Source organism: Planococcus citri, chromosome 1 (assembly GCF_950023065.1).
Source record: "Planococcus citri chromosome 1, ihPlaCitr1.1, whole genome shotgun sequence".
Lineage (NCBI taxonomy): Eukaryota > Metazoa > Arthropoda > Insecta > Hemiptera > Pseudococcidae > Planococcus > Planococcus citri.
Genome location: NC_088677.1, coordinates 42,627,165 through 42,650,556, shown reverse-complemented (window position 1 = coordinate 42,650,556; position 23,392 = coordinate 42,627,165). Strand labels below are relative to the sequence as shown.

Here is a 23,392-nt window from a genome sequence, read left to right as displayed (position 1 = left end):
TTGATTCTTTTTTAAGACGAGTTTTAAAAACAAAAAAATCAGTCGGCTTCAACGGTCTTCCGAAGGTATTTGTTTAAAAAATTAACGCTTTCATAAGTGATGGTTGTTACTGTTAATGGATAATTACCTACCCTAAAAACCCTATTGTAGAATTCAACTTCGGATGTTTTTAGGTACCTACCTACCTATTTATTACATAGATAAAATGAAAAGCATGCTGATGAATGCTTCAGTTGCACTGTTAATTTAAATTAACAATGAAAATGCGAGTAGGTAGGTAGGTACCATAATCGAATAAGTATTATGTGAGAGAAAAGTACACTGTGACTTGGGAGGGAAAGGGAATAAATCTGAAAAAATATAAATTTCATTAGGTGATTAGTTTACTGTGTAGTAGGGTGGAGCGGAAAAAATTTATAGTCTTCGATTTCGCTGAAATTGAAGTATGTTGGAGATTTTGAGTTGAAATGACCCCCAAAAAATTTTCAGCCCCCCACGTGCCTCTGCGGTGGAACTGTGGCCCCCCCAAAGTAGGGTCATTTTGGAAAAAAAACTCTGTTTTTCGAATTTAAAAGTAGTAATAACCATTTTTTTCGAAAACGGGTAGCACTCAAAAGTTGCGATTTGAGATGACGAATCGAATGACGTAATTGGTTTTTCGATTTGACCCCCGCTAACCCTCCCCAGTTTCGTTTGAAAAGTCGCGAATCGGCGTTTTTTTGCTATTTTAATTGAAAATACAGTCGATTTAGGATTCGAATGCGATTTTATGATTGATTACTACTTTTCACATTGAAACAAGTGAATCTAGCTCGTATTCCAATCTCTACCCCTCCCCCTTTCTTGAGCCCCCCACATTAAAAACTCCCCTGCCACCTTGAATATGGTATCGTTCCAACAAGAAAAATCACGGTATAAAAGTTGTTTCTTGAACATTTTTCTACATTTTGGTTCTAACAAAAATTTTATTTGGCGCCACCCTTGGGCCCAAAATTCCCAAAAACCATTTCCAAAAAAATTCAAAATCGCGTTTTTATCGTTTTTATTAAAAATTTGTAATCGAGAAATGTGGACGTGCTCAGAACTATAAGTATTAGGTACTTATTCATTTCTCTTTTTCCTATGCCTCGCTTATGCAGCCCTCTTCACGCATATCACATGAACATTTTCAACTGTTCATTTCAAAATTACTTCTAAATCCTCATTATCTTCTGAAAATCAGCAAAATTATAAATGGGAAATATTTTTTTATGGTGAAGCACCTTCAATACACGACTAAAATAATGAAGAATAAAAAAACAGAATTCGGATCTGAACATCATGGTTCTGAATTAATGCATACGAGAAGTTTGAAATTAAATTACAATTATAATACAAAACTGAGTAAAGGAAGTGTGAGGATTCAAATTCCTAAAACTGGAAATGTCTGTAATAGGCCACTATTATTTGTATCTTGGACGTAATTTACAACGTACTTCCATTTTTTTGCGATCAATCAGTAAGGTACGTAATTAAAAATTCTCTTTATGAAAACTGAAAAAAATAAATAATAACATCTTCATTTTCATTCATTCAAAATTTTAAACTTAACCGAGTATGTAAAATCTAACAGGGGTAGTCTGTAATGGAAACTTTTGAAATTGAAAATTTTCACTCTTCATTGATTACAAATTTTTAATAAAAACGTTAAAAACGCGATTTTGAATTTTTTTGGAAATGGTTTTTGGGAATTTTGGGCCCAAGGGTGGCGCCAAATAAAATTTTTGTTAGAACCAAAATGTAGAAAAATGTTCAAGAAACAACTTTTATACCGTGATTTTTCTTGTTGGAACGATACCATATTCAAGGTGGCAGGGGAGTTTTTAATGTGGGGGGCTCAAGAAAGGGGGAGGGGTAGAGATTGGAATACGAGCTAGATTCACTTGTTTCAATGTGAAAAGTAGTAATCAATCATAAAATCGCATTCGAATCCTAAATCGACTGTATTTTCAATTAAAATAGCAAAAAAACGCCGATTCGCGACTTTTCAAACGAAACTGGGGAGGGTTAGCGGGGGTCAAATCGAAAAACCAATTACGTCATTCGATTCGTCATCTCAAATCGCAACTTTTGAGTGCTACCCGTTTTCGAAAAAAATGGTTATTACTACTTTTAAATTCGAAAAACAGAGTTTTTTTTCCAAAATGACCCTACTTTGGGGGGGCCACAGTTCCACCGCAGAGGCACGTGGGGGGCTGAAAATTTTTTGGGGGTCATTTCAACTCAAAATCTCCAACATACTTCAATTTCAGCGAAATCGAAGACTATAAATTTTTTCCGCTCCACCCTACTACACAGTAAACTAATCACCTAATGAAATTTATATTTTTTCAGATTTATTCCCTTTCCCTCCCAAGTCACAGTGTACTTTTCTCTCACATAATACTTATTCGATTATGGTACCTACCTACCTACTCGCATTTTCATTGTTAATTTAAATTAACAGTGCAACTGAAGCATTCATCAGCATGCTTTTCATTTTATCTATGTAATAAATAGGTAGGTAGGTACCTAAAAACATCCGAAGTTGAATTCTACAATAGGGTTTTTAGGGTAGGTAATTATCCATTAACAGTAACAACCATCACTTATGAAAGCGTTAATTTTTTAAACAAATACCTTCGGAAGACCGTTGAAGCCGACTGATTTTTTTGTTTTTAAAACTCGTCTTAAAAAAGAATCAAACGTTCAATTCTCTCTCTGAATGCATTCTGTCAAAAAAATATACGTTAGATTAATTATTTTCAATCGACGTGTCAAGGACCACAAAATAGATACTTAAAGGCACGTGGGGGGCTGAAAATTTTTTGGGGGTCATTTCAACTCAAAATCTCCAACATACTTCAATTTCAGCGAAATCGTAGACTATAAATTTTTTCCGCTCCACGCTACTGTGTAGGTACATAGATAGGTACTAATAAATTTTTTTCTTATTGTATTACGGAGAATATACCAAATTTGACTGACTTTTACATGTAGGTATTTCTATTTACATCTGAATTTGGCTCGATCATAATACGCTATCCATGTCAATTCACCAAATCCCTTGCTAGTTGTTACAAAACGAACCATTTCGAACTATTGTTATTTTCTTACAGAAAGCTTCCCGTTTTTTGGTGCCCTGACAATGATCAGTTTTCGCAATACCTACCATAATGCCATGATTCAACACTCAACCTGTGTATGCTCGCAAGGAAACAATAACTCACTCTGTTTCCGATAAATATAAATGTTGGTGTTAACCCAGACAAGAGGAGTTTTCAACAATACTTACCTCTTTTTTTTTACCCAATTCTCTTTAAAGATGCCGAAGCTTAAGAAAATTTTTGAACCAAAATCACTTCGTCTAAACTCTTTCACGATATCAAAAATAGAGAAAAAAAACACGCAAACAAATAAACAAAAGATAAAAAAAAAAAGAACAGAAAAACGACCCTTTCAACGGTATAGTATTGGGAAAAAACGAAAAGGTTTGGGATTTTTATAGCTTTATTACACTCACCGAACTCACCAGGCCGCTCAATTTAAAGTGTATGGATTTCGTTTTGACTTCTATATCTGGTTCTTTACTTCTAAAATGGACTATAAAATGGATTTCTAGACACGACCCTCTGTAATATTCGGTCACTTTTTCGATGGTATTTTCCAATGAAAATTGACCATTCCTCACTAACGTCTTAATTTCTGGAGGAATTTCGACTACCACCGTACGCTTAGGTACATAAATACTTACCCGAATGTATAATTTATACCGGTAGTTATGCGGTAAGGTACGTATTCGGTTTGAGGTAGGTACATATTATTTTGTGTTACGATGAAGTTGAAGGTTTGATGAATTATCAACAACTTGAGGAATTAGTCTAGGGCCGCTGTTGTGTACATTATTATTCCGCTGTACCTGTAAGTTGAGGTTTAACGATAAGTATCAGTATAAAAATGTACCTATACCTACAGCCCCTACAGGTATTTTTGAATTAACGATATGGATAGAGTGGTAAAGCAGAGGATACGCATTGTGATTCGTCTTGTGATTTTCAATCGAACCAGTATATGATGCAGTAGAGGTTTTCAAATTTTATTGGTCAGATCTTACCAATAAGACGTGTATGCGCGGGTACCGGTACGATAGTACCTACGAAAAAGGTTCGCATTTGACTTGGGTGGTGTAAAAATGCGAAAATAGCACCGATATTTCGGGCGTAGATCGCAAGCGCAAATGGATTTGTACATCATTAGCGCAAATGCATAAAAATTATGCATCGCAAGCGCAACAAAGGATGCCGCCGAGGGTGAAACGTTTTTTTATAAACAGTGATACCAGAAATAGGTTGACTATAAAAATGAATATCACCAATAAAAATATAACTTAAGTCAAGAATAGGCTACGCACTACACAGAATTTAGGTGTCCCATTTTTTTAAACGAATTCCAACCTAGAAATTATTTTTGAAATATATTGATTCCAATAACGAATTTGTCTCATCTAAAGGATCATTTTGTGAGGGGCCATTCGCTACCCTCATTTTCACAAACACTTCGACAGGACCGTTGAGAGCCAATGTGGATCCGGGGCAAATATCGTGTTGGGCCTCAATCCTAAATCAGAAGCTATTGAAGGGGGGGGGGGGGTGTCGACTGAAAATTTGCCCACTGTTGTGGCAGAAAAATGTACATTTTTCAATGTTTATTTATGTCTTATAAAAATTTTAATTTCATTCAATTTTTTATTTTTGAAGGCCTCAAATGTTAAATTTGTTTATTCTAAAATGAGAAACAAATTCGTCCTAGCAAAGCGAGGGCAAGTCTGGGCAAAAGCTTTTGAAAATTTCAGTTTCAAGATGCCTCAAAACGAGTTTTCATCTGGCTTTTAAAACTGTAGAATTTAAACTAAGTATGTTTTTTTGAAGGAGGGTGATTTTGAAAAAGAAGACAGCTGACAGAATAGCCCAAGCGAAGACGAAAGCTCTTTAAAACTTATATTTGGAGAGGCATAAAAACGATTTTTTTTGTGAGGAATTCATTTTTTAACTTTAAAACTTGTTTTTTTCCCTAGAAATTTCCATCTTGATCTTGAAGAAGAAAAGAAAACAAGTCCGAGTGAAGTGAGGGCAATAGTTTTTGAAAATTTGTGTTTCAATAAGTAAAAAATACTGTTTTTTTTTTCATTATAGGCCCTTATTTTGCCAGGCCCTGAAAAAAGTGCGAGTCCGGGGAAAACTGCCCCGTTTGCCCCCTCTCTCGACGGCCTTGCAATTTAGATTGCTTCTGAAACCCCCTACGTAAAGTGGAACGGGAAAGTATATTCATAGCGGCGTTCTTTGTTGCGCTAGCGATGCATAATTTTTATGCATTTGCTCTAATGATGTACAAACCCATTTGCGCTTGCGATGTGTTTTTTTTCTTTCGATGTGCGCTTGCGATGTATGCCCTTGCGAACCAATACCAACCAGTTGAAAAACATCACCTAATAACTCACGTAACACAGTGGTCCAGGAGACACCCCCCCCCCTCTCATCTAAAAATAGTTTTTTTTCTCCAACTTCGCATAATTTATTCGAAGGATTTTTTATGCATCACTGGAACTGCTCATATCTCAGAAATCACAAAAGACGATTCCCAAATCATATAGTTGCTCAATCACATTTTCCAACCATTTTCGTATAATTTTTCTAAATTTTTGGTCTGAAAAATGCCTTGATGATCCTATGACTTTATGACGCTTGCTCACTTTTTGACGGAATTGCCTAAAAATCTAAATGTTGAGACCTCTGGACCCTCGTGGGATCCGCAGTTTTGCAGTTGGGCTATTACAAATTTTGAGGTGGACTACCCTAGGATCGGAAGAGTATATCCTAAAAACTCTGAAACCAAAATTTCAGATGTAGAAATTGATTTTTGGATTTTTGATGAATTTTCGAAACGTTCGAATTGGTCAATATGTAGGTATGTCTCCCTCCTTGTGGCTTGAGTTCAAGGTTTTGAAAATTTGAAAAAAATCTGATGGATGATCCCCCTGTAACGGTTGAAATTTAAAAAGTACCTATAAAAGTCTATCGCGGTGACCTATCCATTCTATGTACTTACCAGTGGCGATATCTTGGCATGTGTTATGAGATAATGGTGTCAATTTGTGCTCCAGAAGTGTATGCGGAGGAATATTGTGTTTTTGATAAAATTGTGGAAAAAATGTCGTAGGTATATATTTTGAGCATAGCGTTGAATTTTGAAAGCAACAGTGGAACCAACTCTTCATGGTTAAATGCCTTTCAGATTACATTTTTGGATCGCCATCTTACCCTATACCCTTCAAATGAAGAGAAATTGCAGTGCGATAGGTAATTCTCCTACTTCTCCTATAGTCTATCATATTATATATTTACCATCGACCTATATTTACGCAAAAGAAGAACAGAGTGGTTCTCAACAATTTTCGGGGTTTGGTTCGCAAATGGGTACATTTTGAATTGAAATGTATGAGCATAATGATTCTTTTTCTTCCACGTTATCATCCTATTATATTGTGGTTCGCAAATGGGTTGCTTTTCGGCTGTCAAGTCTCCTATTCATGGTTCGCAAACGGGAACCGGTCCTTTTGTCCTCTTTCGCACTGACCAAGTTATTTTTCCTTCCCAAAGTGGAAATTTCCCGAATTAGGACCGTTGTCGAAGCCTTTTAGGTAAAGCTTTAAAACTGGAAAAATCAACGAAAGATGTTTCGGAAATTTACCTAAATTAATTGATAATGCAAATTTTCTCTTTTCTTCTGAAATTAAAAAATTTATACCTAGATCTAATGAAAAAACTAAACTTACTAACTTGATAAAATCTCTCACACGACGATGGGTGTAATAATCATGCAATTTCAAACAGCCAAAAAAAAGTACCTTTTATAAAAAAAATTTGTTGATGCTACTGTGTTCAGTTACGTTTTGGCGATGCAGACGCGGACCTTGGTGCAACAGAAATATCCTTTTGAACTAATTTTGAACACATTATCTGATATTTGAAACATGCTAATTAGGTAGGTACATAGGTATATTGGATAATTAAAAACACAATTTTTCAAAATTTTACCCTCAATCTTCGCCCGGACATTTTAATCCTTGTTCCTACTAGTACGTGTTTTTGAAAAAGTGAGAGAAAATATTATAAATTTTATTTTAAAATTTTCGAAACTTAATTTTTTCTGACAACATTTTTCTGAAAAACTAGATAGGTATACATTTTCGACTTAGATAGCTATTACTTCCGTTTTTCAAGATTTTTTGAAAAATGAAGAAGAGGAGGGGAAAAAACAAAAACAAAAAACAACGATTCTCTCGTTTTTTCGAGAAAAAAAATACGTTTTTGTGTAGAATTAAAAAAATATTTTTATTTTGTTTGAGAATATTTTTCCAACTTGAGGGATAAAGGTAGCTTCAGAAGAAATTTTTAAGGTTGAGTTGGCAAAAAAAACCGTTCGTGTACGAGTACATTCATGACAGGTATCTACAACTACATCAGTAGGTAAATTTTTCAAAAATGAATTTTCAATCGAATCGGGTGTTATAATTCATTTTTGAAAAATGTTGTCATTTTTTTAATTATTGGAATTTGGATCGATCTCCTTTTCATCTCCTTATCTATAATAGGTAGTTTTAAAAAAATCAAAAATTATTCCAACAAAATACTTAGGTAAATAGGTACTTAAATTGTAGTTATAGCGTATAGGGAGGTAGCAGTATACTACATAGGTACCTAACCTACTCGTATGTAGGCAGCAGTATAAGTACAGTGAAGGTAATGTACTGAATAGGTGATGGATGTGCACTGTGCAGACTGCAGACTGTGCAATTGTAAGTTAGATTGATAGGTATATCTGCTCTGATCCTAAATTATCGCGAGATATGTAAAAAAAACCTACAACTTTTCAAATTACTCGTACAGCTGCGGTGTGCAGATCTTACATAACGACGATATCAATGGTAAAATTCATTTAAAATAATTATATTTGGTTTCGCGCAATCACATATAACATTTTAGAAAGCGCGTGAAGTTGTAAGTTTTCAAATGTGAAAATTTCTAGCTGCTTTTTGATTTTACGAATTCTATTCTTCCGTTTGTTCTTTGAACGAGCATTGTCTACTGCTAATCTAGATTTCGATCCCGTGACAAGCTGTAAATGGGCCCCCGGAGACCCATTTCGGAAAACCCTCTTTTAATTGGATTGTCTCCATCGTGCGCGCTTCTCTAGACATGGTATCCGTTTTATAACATCACTACAAAACGTTTACATTATACTGTTTTATAGACTTCCGAACACCCTTTTTATACAAATTTTCGAGTAAGTAAGCTTCAATACGGCTCAATTATAAAGCTTTCAAAAGTTTTACGACTTTGTGGCGAAGTTTGTTCGACTTTCGTTTTACATTGTCGTTTTCATCCTTATGAAAATTTTGCAAATTGGTATCGATGTTTAGTACCTAAGTACTTTGGGCTATTGCGTGTTGGATTATTAGAAGTATATTTGATGTCTTAAATTCGTTTTCGTTAGAAAGATAAATGATCATTTGAAAATATCTAGATATTACCTATGTACCTAGGTAAGTACCTATAAAGTAAAGTGTAGCGGACATGGCCTGTAAATTTTCCATGTCACTTAAGCTAAAACTACAAAAATCTGCGCATTCGAGTACATTTGCCAAATTTCTTTAAAAAATCCTAAATTAACCTAAGACACACTGGAGTGTTTCATTTTTATTATTATTGTTATATTAGGTATAATAAAAACACTACAATGAACGTGAAGATTTTTATGAATGAAGACTCGCTAATATTTATGTAGTATATGTTAGGGATCGTAATTTATCCGAATAAGTAATTGCCCCAATTAAGTTATAATAAAACAGGCAATCTTGTAAAAACCGTGTAATTATTCTGTCAGTAGCTACTTGTGGCTCAAATTTATAGATTTATTATGTGACTTGAGGCATCGTGTTGAACCGAATACATTGTAATTTAAATTAATCTGCGTGTATTGATTTCAATAAACTATGCGATTATCAACGATAAATCAATTTGAATTTTAAGTTTTTTATGCAATGTCCTGAGATTATTTTTCAAGTAGGGTTTACACAATATTCCCAACAAGTGGTACCTATGGGACATTGTTTTCTTTTAAAAATAAAATACCTGAGTAGATTTATTAATTCATGCACCTAGACGTCTTCCAATATATGTAAGGTACTTTAATTATTTTGTTAGCTTCTTTACATTAGTAGGTAAGTAGGCTTATCAACATACAATACAACAGTTATTTACACAATACTTACTATCGTTTCTTTAGTCATCAGCTATGCGAGTCCCTTTTTGAAAATCTCAGTAGAATCCCATTCTGTAATTACTGGCGGAACAATACTAGAAAAATTGAAAATTTAATATCCAACTCGGTGTTTCTTGTCAGCAAATCTGTGTTCATGTACTTACGTAAGAATATCAGTCGAAGAGTATTGTAAAGGTATTGTCATTTTCATAATGGTATGATTATCGCTAAATGAATTATCTGTTTGTTAAATTTCAATAGAGTAAAAACTGTTCAAAATCAAGCATTGCGGATTATTTTTTAATTTAATTTCGAAGACGTGAACAATTATCAGCGTTGATAAGAAGGCTATAAAACGTCGATACAACACCTTACATACCTATGAAATTACAGGTACCTTACCTATACTTACACCTCTCTTAATTGGAAAAATTTTCAAAGCATACATTTCTCAATAATCAATACGTAGATAGGTACTTATGTAATTATTTTCAAAAAATTTTATTTAAGTCGCTGTATTTTAAACTTTTTTTATTTCATTTTTTTTTTTTTTTTTTTTGAAATAATACTAACGCTGCTTACTTTTTGGTTCACCTTCACATCAACCTCGCTCGATAAATAAAACAAATACAAGGTTTATAAAAAAAAATACAAAAATAAGTTTGATAATATTTAAGAAAAAAAAACGATAAAAATTTTCCTGGATTGTTCAAAGTTGAGGAGAATACGTGAAAAAGAGGAAATCATGCCATGGTATGGGTAATTGCCAGGTACTTATTGAGTTGTGCTAAAGGCAAAAAATTTTCATTTTAAAATAAAATTCAACTTTATTATTGTAACCAATTCACTTGCCTACCTTTTTGAGTCCACTGTATCTATAGAAAAACTGTGATTTTGGTGGAAAATATCACTCGAAATGGTATTCATTGATAACAAGTAAATCTCTGTTGAATGTTGATATTCAGTGACGCAGTGTAAGGGTTTTGGACTTGACATGATAGTATGCTTGCCTCATAAGTTACCTACCTATATACTTACCCACATCCTCTTTATATCTTCGAATCCTCGAATAGTAAGTACATAGGTACATATCTAGTTTTGATGTAAATGAGAAGTTGGCTGATAACAGAATCCGCATATTTTGAAGTAAATAAAGGTATCTACCTATTTGGAGTACATAGTCATCATTTGTTACCGTGTTTACCAACTGTCCGATATCAATAGCGGCTTTACTATGGATGACATGGCGGTTTGTTTTATGTACATCGAATAGGTAACGATAAGAAAAGGTTACACCTGATGTTTTGACAAGCTAACAAGGGGAAAAACTTTTTACATGCTTACTTATGTATAGGCGAGGTAAAACTTATATACCTACTTACTTATTATTTGTTCATGGCGTTTTGATCTCGAAAAATTTTTCCATCCAAGGCCTTGCGAGTACTTTCGTTCAACTTTGGTCGATACCTATTTAAAAAGGTGACTGATTCCTATGTGCCGGTTACAAATATGTACTTACTCATCATAACGTAGGTAATGAAGATGTTTAGACTTGAGGCTGATCAAGATGTGGGGGAAAAAATGCAAAAAAACATTATACTGAAATCGCAACTTAAGTAGGTATTAAGTTCTTGTGGCTTTTTTGCTCCCTGCCTATTAACAACATTAAAAATGAAGCGCCTATACATATACTTTGTACTAGGACATTTTAGAGATGCCATAAATCATCTTAATGAAAATATGTTTGTTTTTGGAACGCGAGTAACGTGTGATGTGGCTTAAAACTTGAACCAAAAAGGATCTTTCACCGGAGTAGAAATAAACACGACCGAAGTCAGAAATCGAGAACATGGCACCTGTTTTCTCGATAAGAAGTTTCAGTTGTTATACATTGCGGCTGCGGCATATCCTACTTATACCATGTTCTTTGCTCATACAGACAGACCGATTTGCTAGAAAAACGAACCGTTTCATTTACTTTGGTGTCGCATTGTGAAATCTGATAAGCTCGTATACGCCGTGTAATAAGTACAAATACATATAATACATGGGTGTGAAATGTTGTATTTTGAACACTCCTCAACACATGTAAACCGATAGATTTTCAACAATGCTTATGTAGTCGATTTAAATGGTTACGTTTCATGCTTGTATGTATGTATTGTAGTATACCTACGCGTATATAGACATACTCTTCTACAAACTGTCAAAGATATCTTCAAAACATAGAAAATAGACATACTCGTACGTATCATTCTTCCATTAAAAGAAAAACTAATAGGATTGAATCTATGAAAAATATCACACGAGACAGCAGTTTTAGTTAGTTGAACGCATTTTATTTAACATTCAACCAGAGATTCTTAGCGAATGCCTATGAGTTTTCACTAGATATTCAAAATCAAGAGAGTTCAGCGAGTCTAATAATTTTTAATACCACAACTTCGTGTTCCTTCTGTTTCAAAGATAGGCAAGTTCACTATCCGAAATGTAATGAAATTGCTACGATATTTTGTAATATGTATAAATATTACATATTATGTAATTAATTAATTAAATCAATCAATCTTTGAATACAATTACAAATTTTTTTAAAAAAGAAAGATGTCGAAGATGTATTTCAAAGAAATCCTCTACTCTGAATTTACCATTTTTTGTTTTTATTTTACTTGCCGAAAATGCATACTTAATGTGTGTAATAAATATTTAAGGTTCTTAATTAGTACCATATTCGTGCATATCTATTTGAAAATCAAAATCTTGATTATAAATAATTTCTGGTTTCTTTTTATGTTTGCAGGCAAAACTAGAACTAAAGACAAGTACCGAGTGGTATACACAGATCAACAACGAGTAGAACTGGAAAAAGAATTTCTTTTTAATAAATATATCACAATTAGAAGAAAAACAGAAATGGCAACATATCTAGGATTATCGGAAAGACAGGTAACGAATCTTCCCTAAATTAAGATACTATGGAAGGTTAGACTTATACAGAATCGAGAAAGCTGTCCCAAAATCATCCGAACCTCTATTCTTATTCTGTTCGAAATTGTTCCCTTAAGAGCGATGAAGAAAATTACGCGGCGCTGGGTTGTGCTTGAAAAAAGCACTCGTGAATTTTAGATCAATTAAAAGAAAAATAAGAAATATCCAATTTTCAAACTAGCACACACGTTGAAATTGTGCAACTCTGATATTTTTTACTGCTTTCTTTTCCTTTATCAGGTAATAAAATTAATCCGAAATTACTTCAATGCAAACATAAGGTTGAAAGAATTTCAACGGTGAAATCTCGCAAATAACGCCAAATAGTTTACGATGTTATTATTTAAACAAATTTTTTTTAATCTATTAAAGTAAATAAAACGATTCGTTGGCGAAAAATTAAATTACCGAGAAAATCGGTTTTTTGTGTTGGGTAATAAGTAGGTATAGGTAGATATTTCACCTTTTTACGTACCTACCTATTTTTAAAAGTTTATGACAAATAGGTAGGTAATCATTTACGATTATTAATTTCATTGTTTCCATCACACATGGAAGGGATTCGGTTCGTTTTTACATTTTGATGAGTACGTAACAGATATTAGCCTTTTGTTCTAAAAAGTAAAAAGGAATAATATTTCTAATGTGTGATTAATATTAGGTTATCTATATTGAAACAAAAAGCGAATGTAAGGAAGTTTGAATAATAAAAAAAAAATCAAGTTAGGCACCGCAATGAAATAAGAATCGTGGTGATTTGAAAGTTCATCTGAATTGTAATGTTTACCGGTCGGTAAACATTTAAAGAAAGTGCTAATAACAAATGTGCACCTAACTAATAATCGGCGGTATGATCAAATAGCTAGGCAATCTACTAATACCCTAAATTTCTAACTTCTATTGTTTGTACAACAACGTTTTTTTTTCGATCACGAATATCGTGATGGGTGGAAATACACTTTGCACGTTGGAAAATCTGCAAAAAAATACGAATAAAATTTTATGAAATTCAAGTGAGTCAGCGTAAAGTGGAGTGACGTGTTCAAAGTTAACGCATCAGCCTAATTTGACTCACTTCATGAAACGTTTCCTGTTTCTAATAGGAATGGCAAACATTACTACTCGCGGTTAAAATGAGTAGGTAGCCTTTTTCTTGTTTTAATTTTTTTTCGTTCTGTTTCCAGGTGAAAATATGGTTTCAAAATCGACGAGCCAAAGATCGAAAACAAGCGAAGAAAAAACAAGAATTACAATTCAAATCAGAACCAGTAATTCAAGATCAATTTATTACCATATAGTTGAATTTTTCAAATGTTTGTCAATTTTTTTTACTGCGCGACTAACTGTTATGTATAGGTAGTTGTGTTTTTTAAATTGTTTGTTGTTCCGTGATTTTGTTTGTTGGAATCGAGTAAGTATTATACTGTTTCACAAAGGCGAATTAAATTCTCGTTGAGAGAAACAGTTCTTATAAAGTATTATGTACCTACACCTACTCATTAAGCATTATGCTCTTATTGCATTAATACTCAGCGGTGAGCTCAGCTGTTTTGGCCTTTAGGATATCTCTTTTTTTAAAACTCTATACTGTTGTTCTTACCCTGTTCTCGCACACACACATTCATCTTTTAACATTTTTTTGTTACTGTAAAAGAAGTTTTAGCATAAATTTTGAGAAAGAGCGCTTTTATGTTCAATTGTTGAGCTTATGACCGAGATACATTGGTCTTTTGAATGAAAATTTTTAATTTTTGGTTTTGTACACACAAGCATTGCATTTCTCAGTTATTTCATATCGGTTTTCAACTTCCAAATAATGAAATTACTTCTTATGAGGCATTGGCATTCACCGCTGCGTATAATATTTTTCATACCATATTACTCGTGTTAATGAAACTTTTTTGTATATTTAGTTTGTTTTTTTTTGTTTGTAAGTATCAATCTTGAGTGTTATAATTAGGAATTAGGTTCCTGTATTATCAATGACCATCTTATTGAAGTATATAGAACGCAAATAACTTTTGCTTGAGAAGCTCATTCATTTGAAATCAAAATAGTTATTTTGCTTCTAAAATGTACATTTTGTAACAATGTGTAAAAATGAACATACAAATATGAGTAAATTACTGTGTATAGGCTAACTACGTATGTAGTAATTAGTGAAGTACAAAATACAACTGCATTAAAATAATTAAATATTATATTTTGATGCCAGATCAGAATAATTTCATCGTGTTGGTAAAATCCAAACGTTGTTATCCAGTTTTTTCCCTTTTTTATTGGAAGCCGAGTTTTTGATTATTTTAATTTTTTTCCACTGTTTCATTATTACTTCAAGCATAATGACCGTAATGTCTTACGTATAATTTCACCGCGCAAAAAGTTATGTGACCTCCTTACGTAAAATATTTGAAAATGTACAGTTGTTTTTGTACTGCAGATTTACCAAATGATCGTCAAGCTTTATAATTATAGGTGAATAAGTATTACGTTTTCAAAACATGTAAAAATTAATAATAAAAATAAGTAAATTATTTTTACTGATTTTTTTGTGAGTTTTGAGATTAAGACGAATTGTGAATTAGTGTAAAACATTAATGCGATAATAAATTTTATTAGTTTCAAGTTCATAGTAGTTTTCCTTCGTGTGATATGAATAAGGTGTAACAATACCTCGACAACCGATGGAGAAATATTAGGTACCTCTACCTATTCTTTTCATTTCTAATAAAATAACAAAATTGAAGCACAGTACATGAAAAATGAAATGGAATAATTTATTAAAATAGGACCATACACTCGAATTGAAATAAAAATTATTTTTCGTTCAACGAATTATAACAGATTATCGTAATACCAGTTAGGTGTATAAAATTTACATCTCAACAAAAGCAAATATGTAATGTATAAAGGTTTTGCGCAAGTAATAAACAATTAACACAACATTATCACAGTTTATATAAAGCCGCGTTCCAGTAGATTCCGGACGATTTTCCGACTAAAGACCATACATATGGAATGAAAAATTCTTCGGGTCGTTCTTCTTCCACGTATTTGAATTTCAAGTCAGGAAATTTCTACACAAAATATACAATACATACATATATAGAAGGCTCGATAAATATTAAGACTACGAAATTTACTAACGAAAACGAGAATAGCAGTCGTACTTTTAAAAGATCCCTGGGCCATTGTAAAGACCATCGTTGTACTTTTTCTAAAATTTCATTCACGTCATTACTTTGCTCATTTTCTTTCTCTAGTTTTTTAGAAAAATACGTTATGACCTAGAAAAAAATTTAAAAAATGAGAAAATGAGGGAAAAGCTTTCAGTGCAAAAAATATTTCAACTTTCAAGCACATACCAAATCGATATTTTGAATGACATCGTGAAATGCTTCATGATTCCTGAATGGTTGAAAGACATGCTTGTTGTATAACAGCGTATAAACTAAATTGGTATTGTGTATTAATTGATGCGTCAAGCACGAGTTAATCACTTCTAGAATGATTCTTATAGCTTCTTCAACAGCCATGACCTAAAAATAATATTCCGTCATTAGGTGTTCCGAGGGCATAATTAAATTGAAAATAAAACAGAAAAAAAATGCAATGACATACGTCCACGTTTGCTCTAGAATGTGTTTTTGTAAGAACTTCAAATAAACTGATGAGACGCTGACAAACGTAAGGATGCAGATTCGTAAATTGCGACGACATGTTCGCTAATGCTGCTAAACAGTTGGTGTGCAAATATTTATCCTAAAAAAAATAATTTTTTACAAGAACCACATTCACGTAGGTGTTTTTGATATTAATCAGCGAAAATTTGAAAATTACTCACTCTCATTCTTAATAAATTGAATTGAATTGTTCTAGCAGTTACTAGTATAATTAGTCCGCCTAGTGAGACTTCGTTTATGACGCGTTCCGTATACCAAGGAATTCCTTTCAGCATCTATAACATTAACATTTTCAATCGCGAATTGATTACGAAAAATGTCAATTGAAAAACATCATCACAATAATTGGCATTTTACTCACCATACTATGGATGGTTTTATTAAATAACTGATCTTCAGTCAAAATCAACAGAATAATCAACGACATGTACATGTGGTGACAGTTATTATCCGCTGCATTATAAATTCGTCTCAAAATGGGAAAAAGCTACAAAAAAAGAGGACTCATCATTTATATTATCGTTCGGTATCAAAGAATATAAATTAAGAAACACGTACTAACCATTAATTCTATGTCGGATCGAGCCAATAGATAATTTCTAAAATTAACGTTACAGTGAAGCAAATGATACAATAATAGCGTATTCTCTTCCGATTTGATTGTTTGACAGAGAACTTCGTATAACCCATTCACATTTGCTGGAATTACACAAATACTTGGACTTTTTGAAATGAATTTAATAGAAACACGTTAAGTTTGTGTTACACATACCTGTATACGACGATATTGAATTTCTATAAGGATTAGATATTGTTGGAGAACTATGGTTGATTAAAACTAGCATTAATAAAACTGCATGATTGGCTAAAGGTGAAAATGTTTCATCTTCATCTTGCCGATGAAACGCGAAGAAATTCCAAATATCCGCTACACGTGGCATTTCAAAAATCGAAATTAAAATTAAAAAGTGACGAAACATGAAAAAATTGATCCACCTTAAGACGACTTACAAGCTAATTCGTAAAAAAGATTACTGGGAGATTTAACTGGTCTCTTTGGTTGTTCTATATAACGCTGAAGTAACGTTTTCAAAAGTGTATTTGCTTCCGCTATTTCCATCATGAATCTGAAAAGTAAGAGCAGAAAGAAAGAAATGGAAAATTCTGTTTCGAAACAAATCAGTAAATAATAAATTTAGGTGTATATTTTCTTACTTATAAGAAGTATATTGATTGGCAGGAATACAGGCAAACAGCGGAACTGATAATAAAACAAGTAACGAATTGATAACCTCAATGTGAAGCTCATACGTAGAATCACTAGAATAACCACATGAATTTCTCTTCGTAAAAATCGTTATTGTTTAGACATACCCAAACTTTAAAAATTAAACTCACAGTACAGGTAGTTTAACTATGCTGTCCACCAAAATTTGCATGTATTCTTGAAAACTCACTAATTTAGAATTTTCTTCTTTCGGTGAATCTGGAAATAAAAAATGAAAATATGAAAGATAACCAATTGGAAAAAAGAATAAATATAGGCTAAGCTTTATCGTACCAACGCTGGGTGAAAAATGATTCAGTAATTCGGTTTCATTGGTATGTTCGATTAGATATTTCGTAAAACACCTCGCCACAAACAGGGCATTGAAAAATCGACACCGTGTGATGCTTGCGCTAAAAAGTTCCCGATTATTAAAAGAATTGAATTCGCATACTTATCTATTAATACCTATTATATATCATATTTTTAAATTCTTACTTTTCGTTATTTTCAGTTGGAACTAAACAGCTGACCGCAGAATGTTTGGAAATATACTTCAATAATGTAGCGAAATTTCCAGTTTTCAAGTTGTTCATAAATAACATTTTACAGACTGGTTTCAATCGATTACCAATTGCTTCATCGATTTCTCTAAAGATTCATAAAAATATAAATTATAATGATGTAGGTATGTACTTTTACTGGGCACATATCAAACCAATAATCACATACCTGGTGGTTGGAGGCTTTAAAGTGAATGTAAGAAAAGTATCCCAGAACTGATCATTTTCAGCGATGGGTAATTCGCCGGCAAACAACAACAGCGAATCATTATCAGTCAGATCGCCGCTTGAATCAAATTCCGAGCTGCTACTAGCTCCCATTGTGAAACTATAGATCCGAATGATTCATACTTCTACAAAATCACACAGAATCCCTCATGGAATGAATATATAACGAGGAACATCTGAAACAGACACAAAAGCACGTAAATCTGATGGAAAACATTAAAATAATATAAAGAAAATCCTGATATTTACTAATGATTTCAATAGGTACTTACCATACGTACGAAGACATCAGAATAAGTGACACATAATCATTTTGAAAACTTTATCATACGTTCCAAAATAATGTTGAAAAATGTTCAAAAGTTAACCAATACTTTCATTCCTTTACAGTTAATTATTATGAAGTCTGATTGCATCGAAAATCACTCATAAATTGTAAGCGTAATCATAAATGACGAAATAATCAGAATCAAAATTGAGAATTTTTGACGTATCAATTCTGTTTTAGACCAAAACCAACTTCATATCAACAAGAATTTACAAATAAAGGCAACGTTGCCAAATTTATTTATTTACATTGAGCTTCTTCGGAATAATCACCCGACAATCTGAAGCATTGATGAAATTCGCTCGATCATTGGGTTTGCCAAAAAGATTGATATTCAAAAAAAAAAATAAATAAATTGATGGTTTTTTAGGTTTTTACTTTTTATTGTTTATTTGTTTTTCTTTTGTTTTTTTTTTAATTTTTCCTTTTTTTTCAGTTTCAGTTTCAGAGTAAGACTTTGATTGTATGTACTTGTCTACTTGTACATTAAAATTTCAGTTCTCATTTCCGATTTCGTCATTCCTCATTCGTGTTTTCATATTCATGGAATAATAATAATGAGTTACTATGTTAATAGTACTTAATTAGTTGAGTAATTATTAGGTCATCCTCGTAAGTCGTAATCTCAAACTTGCCGCACGGCGGTGTTTGTGCGGGCCAAGGCTTGGTCGATTTTCAAAATGAAAATCAAATCAAACTTTCGTCAGATACAGAGAATAATATTATTCGTTTTGAAGTCTGAAACAAATAAAGGTAGAATTCAAAGTTGAAATAAATTTTTAAAAAAACCAAACTGAGTTTTCTTCAATATGTATAATATTAATATTATTAATTAGGTACTAATTTTTGTTTCGATGTATGTATTGTACCTTGGTATACAATATAAACTCTTCAACAGAGCAAATTCATTGAATAATGTATCGCATTAAAAACAATAAAATATGCAGAAAAGTTGGAAAAAAGGCAATTAACTAAATAGGTAATCAAAATCAAAAAATAGTTGAGTATGTGCCTTTTTAATTTTTTTTGAAAATACGTACGTATGAAATGTATTTATTGCCTACTAACCACGTTCAAGTTGAGCTATTGTATGTATTGTTACCTTACATAGACAGGTAACTTAGGTACTTCTTATTCATGCAACGCAACCGGCGTCAAGTGAATTGCTGCAGCTTCACTCGGCTTCTAACTTGTTTTTACTCATTAATCGAATGGTAAAACAATCTAAATATCATGTTACATTCGTTTCATCAGTCTTAAAGTAGTCTGCCAGCAGTAGGTAAGCTGATCGATCGTTTCAAGTTGTGTTATACAAGCGTTAGAACAGCGACAAAAGTAAAAAAAAAAATTGTTTTTCATAGTAGTAATTATTCGTGCAGTATAAAATTTTTCATTAACATTAGTGATTTTATAGCTTAGATTCTGGATACCTAAAAATGACGTAAGTACCGCTCTTTTATATCTACTTTTTCTTAGTTGTACTCAAAGTACGTATCAAAATTGCATCGGTGGTACCTAACTTATTTTATTTAAAATAAAAATGTATAGAATTCAAAATAATCGATCAATGTTTGAATAGTACTCAGTAAATCCTTCAATTTTTTTTCAAAAAGAATTTTTGAAATTCAATCAGCTGCACAGCTTCTTTAGTTTCGATGGCATGGCGAAAAGTTATAATTTGAAAGTTTACAGTTTTAGACCCACCTACTTTACTTACTTATCAACATTTCGGTACGTGAAACCAACAATTTAATTTAACGAATATTTCAGAAAATGCGCAGGTATTTTATGTGTTACATAAGTACTTAAACTCGTACTCATTATCAGTCAATAATGATAATTAAAACGAGCGAATTACCTAGGTTAAGTTTACTTGTAACTTTAACCTCAACTAAAATGCATTTATCTCTAAATTGAAATAAACAAGTTACGTGATAAAACACTTCTAATGATGCAAAATTATATTTTGAATGAAATAAAGCACGAGTAGGTACCTATATTTTTTTTTCGAAAATTTCATCTGTCCTATTTTATAAGTAGGTAACTAGGTACGTGTATCTACGTATTTTATTCAAATACCTGTGTATTTTCAAATTCCTAGGTTAAGATGAAAATTCACGATAGGTATACGCATAAGTACATACTTACACTTGTTTTTTTTCCACACAGAATGGATGTACACAATTTCAACGATACGTGTTTAAATTCAAGCAATGGCGTATTAGGCATGCTCGTAACACAATTAATAGCCACGCTTTTGAATGCTCCGTGCGATATCTCAACTGTTTATCCAAAATCCATCGATACCGAGGCAGCTCGAGAAAACGAAATCGAATTTGATTTTATCATTGTTGGTGCTGGCTCATCTGGTTCAGTGATAGCCAACAGATTGAGTGAAATTTCAAAATGGAATATCTTACTTATAGAAGCCGGTGATGATCCACCTCTAGAATCTGACATACCTGGATTGCTACCTTTTGTACTGAATCCTCGTACGAGCTGGGAATATGATTCAGTGAAAGGCACAGGATTTTGTGAAGGTTCGTTAAATGGAAAATGTTACTGTCCACGTGGAAAAAGTTTGGGAGGATCGAGTGCAATAAACTTCATGTTATATACCAGAGCAAGTACAAAGGATTACGATAGGTGGGAAGCACTTGGTAACCATAAATGGAATTTCAAAAGCTTGTTACCTCATTTTAAGAAATTAGAAAACCTAAACGTGGAAAATTTGAGAAACGATTTTCATGGCAGCAATGGTTACTTGAACGTGGAGCATTTTACCGATACAATTCGTAAGCCAGTTAAATTGTTGCAAGAGTCTTTAGTTCGTGCTGCTCTAGAATTAGGATTTCCTTCGGTAGAAGATATCAGTATTAATGTAACTCGAGGAATCGGTAAAGTCTTAGCAACAATAAAAAATGGCGTGCGACAGAACGTTGCAAAGGCATATCTTTCACCTATCCGAGATCGAAAAAATTTATTCGTTTTAAAAAGAGCGCACGTGAGTAAAATACTTATTGATTCTGAAAAAAAAGCTTACGGAGTAACCGTTTTCAAAGATAACATTAGCACCGATTTTTTCGTTAAAAAAGAGATTATACTTTCGGCAGGAGCAATAAATTCTCCTCAATTATTGATGTTATCAGGAATCGGACCGAAAGAGCATCTAAATGAGCTCCACATTAAGACTATAAAAGACCTCAAAGTAGGCTTCAACCTACAAGATCATGTACTTTTCACTGGTTTGATGTTTTCACACAATGTCAATTATCAAATGCCGAATGAACAATTACAAATAATGGATGATTTATATCATTACTTCACTAGACGAACAGAACTTGGTTCATTGGGTGGTATTAATTCAGTTTTATATGAAGACACTACAGGTGATCAACAAGATTACCCTGATGTTCAAGCTTACTTCTTGAAAATTCCCGCCAAATCATCGCAGTTGATGACTATTTTTAACGCATTTCATATGAAACCAGAAATAATAGATTCAGCGATGCAAATTCCAGGAGATTATATTATAATACCCGGTATTACTGTATTAAGACCAAAAAGTAAGGGACGTGTGTACTTGAAGAATAACAATTCCTTCGAACCACCTGTTATTGATTTATCATATTTCTCCCAAAAGGCTGACAAAGAAACACTGCTAGAAGGAATAAGGAGGATCAAAAAACTTGGCGATACTGCTGTGTTTCGTGAGCAAAACATCACTGTTATTAAATTAAATATAACCGAATGCGCACCACTGGATGGTATTTCTTACTGGGAATGCATGATAAAATATATGACGACCACCATGTATCACGTATGTGGTACTTGCAAAATGGGACCAGTAACTGATACTGAATCAGTGGTCGATTCGCATCTCAGAGTGCATGGAATTAAGAGACTTCGTGTTGCTGATGCTTCCATTATGCCAAATATAGTTAGCAGCAATACAAATATTCCGTGCGTGATGATTGGAGAAAAAGCTTCTGATATGATAAAAGAAGAATGGTTAAATATAGAGAAGAACGAATCGATAAGAGATGAATTGTGAGACTTTTATACATTTTGATAAAGTTGAAAATGTTGTATTTACCTAAATAAATAATTTTTCTAAGGTAAATTTATTGTTGTTATTTTGCTAGTGGGCAGACCCTTGAAAAGATCCGTCATTATTGGTTTCCCATTTGATGGAATACGAGTACGGTACCTTACCTACATAATTATATTAATTGAAGTCTGTAGACTACCTAATGGTGTTAATAGAATTGCATACCCAGTTTGCCGTAAATACAGCTATTATACGTACGAGTATGTATGTATTTACCTATTTACGGCAAACCGAGTATGCAATTCTTTCGACACCTATAACTCGATGCGATTTCTTGCGAAGCTGTCGAACAGGCTCATGTTTCAAAACTGAACGAACTTAATTTATACTGAATCTGTTTGTGGCGTTTTAAAGAAAACAGACGAAAGATTCAAATTGAATCATAACACTCTGAAAAGCTCATCGCTGAACTTTCAAGATAAAAGCTCAACTTTTCATAATAAATACAACAATATTGAAAGCTATCGTTTAGAAATGTGAAAAAATTTCGAGGAAGGCCGTTTATTATCTTATTTTCAACACACTAATTTTTAAATAAAAATTCGAAATATGTAACTTCAAAAGTGAAGTGGCTTATCGATTGCTAAATTCGAAGGTGCTGAGATCAAATAATAACTTATTTCTAGAGTCAACAAGCCAAGTTTTCCAACCGCCTCCACTACTAAAGCCCTCAAACAGGGTCAGAATAATATCAAAAAATTGAAGGTATTTGAATTTCAGAAGTAAAGTGAAATACTTACTCGTATAAAAGAGTTATTCCAACTCCAACCGGTAACAAATTTTACGAACCGCACAAAGCTAAATCGAAGGAATACAAAATTGTATCACTGGCCAAAATATTTCAGAGGATAAGTATCTACGTTTTCTGTTCTTGGTCGAATTTTA

At 32.8% G+C, this 23,392-nt stretch overlaps 3 protein-coding genes across 4 annotated transcripts in view; 2 read left to right on the top strand and 1 right to left on the bottom strand.

The window, feature by feature from the left end:
• LOC135832050 (homeobox protein CDX-1-like) overlaps nt 1-14,955 on the top strand; it is a 30,948-nt gene extending 15,993 nt beyond the window's left edge. Inside the window, exons 2-3 of the mRNA XM_065345025.1 lie at nt 12,140-12,285; nt 13,512-14,955. Of these exons, the coding sequence (XP_065201097.1) occupies nt 12,140-12,285; nt 13,512-13,625 (260 nt within the window). The 3' untranslated portion in view covers nt 13,626-14,955. The remainder of the gene's footprint in view (nt 1-12,139; nt 12,286-13,511) is intronic.
• Nucleotides 14,956-15,083: 128 nt separating this feature from the next.
• Nucleotides 15,084-18,588, bottom strand: LOC135832049 (dymeclin). Its single transcript, XM_065345023.1, has 15 exons — nt 18,341-18,588; nt 18,010-18,244; nt 17,776-17,928; nt 17,572-17,690; nt 17,409-17,496; nt 17,226-17,330; nt 17,022-17,137; nt 16,783-16,938; nt 16,573-16,709; nt 16,372-16,497; nt 16,172-16,285; nt 15,949-16,089; nt 15,693-15,866; nt 15,498-15,614; nt 15,084-15,404 (listed from the first exon to the last, which is right to left on the bottom strand). Exons 2-15 carry the CDS (start codon nt 18,159-18,161, stop codon nt 15,276-15,278), a joined length of 1,827 nt encoding a protein of 608 aa, XP_065201095.1. The 5' UTR covers nt 18,162-18,244; nt 18,341-18,588; the 3' UTR covers nt 15,084-15,275.
• A 980-nt stretch (nt 18,589-19,568) lies between these two features.
• On the top strand, nt 19,569-22,519 carry LOC135832046 (glucose dehydrogenase [FAD, quinone]-like). 2 transcript variants are annotated; one of them, XM_065345020.1, is made up of 2 exons: nt 19,569-19,837; nt 20,566-22,519. In XM_065345020.1, exons 1-2 carry the CDS (start codon nt 19,833-19,835, stop codon nt 22,448-22,450), a joined length of 1,890 nt encoding a protein of 629 aa, XP_065201092.1. In that variant the 5' UTR covers nt 19,569-19,832; the 3' UTR covers nt 22,451-22,519. The 2 variants fall into 2 exon arrangements, with proteins under 2 accessions (XP_065201092.1, XP_065201091.1); XM_065345019.1 differs by lacking the exon at nt 19,569-19,837 and adding an exon at nt 19,992-20,127.
• The last annotated feature ends 873 nt before the right edge of the window (nt 22,520-23,392 follow it).

Coding starts and splice junctions, on each gene's coding strand:
- LOC135832049 (XM_065345023.1), bottom strand. CDS start 18,161: ATGGGAGCTAGTAGCAGCTCGGAATTTGATTCAAGCGGCGATCTGACT. Junction 17,691..17,775: donor CCAACTGAAAATAACGAAAA/GTAAGAATTTAA, acceptor GGAACTTTTTAG/CGCAAGCATCACACGGTGTC. Junction 16,090..16,171: donor TCAATTTATTAAGAATGAGA/GTGAGTAATTTT, acceptor TATTTTTTTTAG/GATAAATATTTGCACACCAA.
- LOC135832046 (XM_065345019.1), top strand. CDS start 20,057: ATGGCGAAAAGTTATAATTTGAAAGTTTACAGTTTTAGACCCACCTAC. Junction 20,128..20,565: donor ACTTACTTATCAACATTTCG/GTACGTGAAACC, acceptor TTTTCCACACAG/AATGGATGTACACAATTTCA.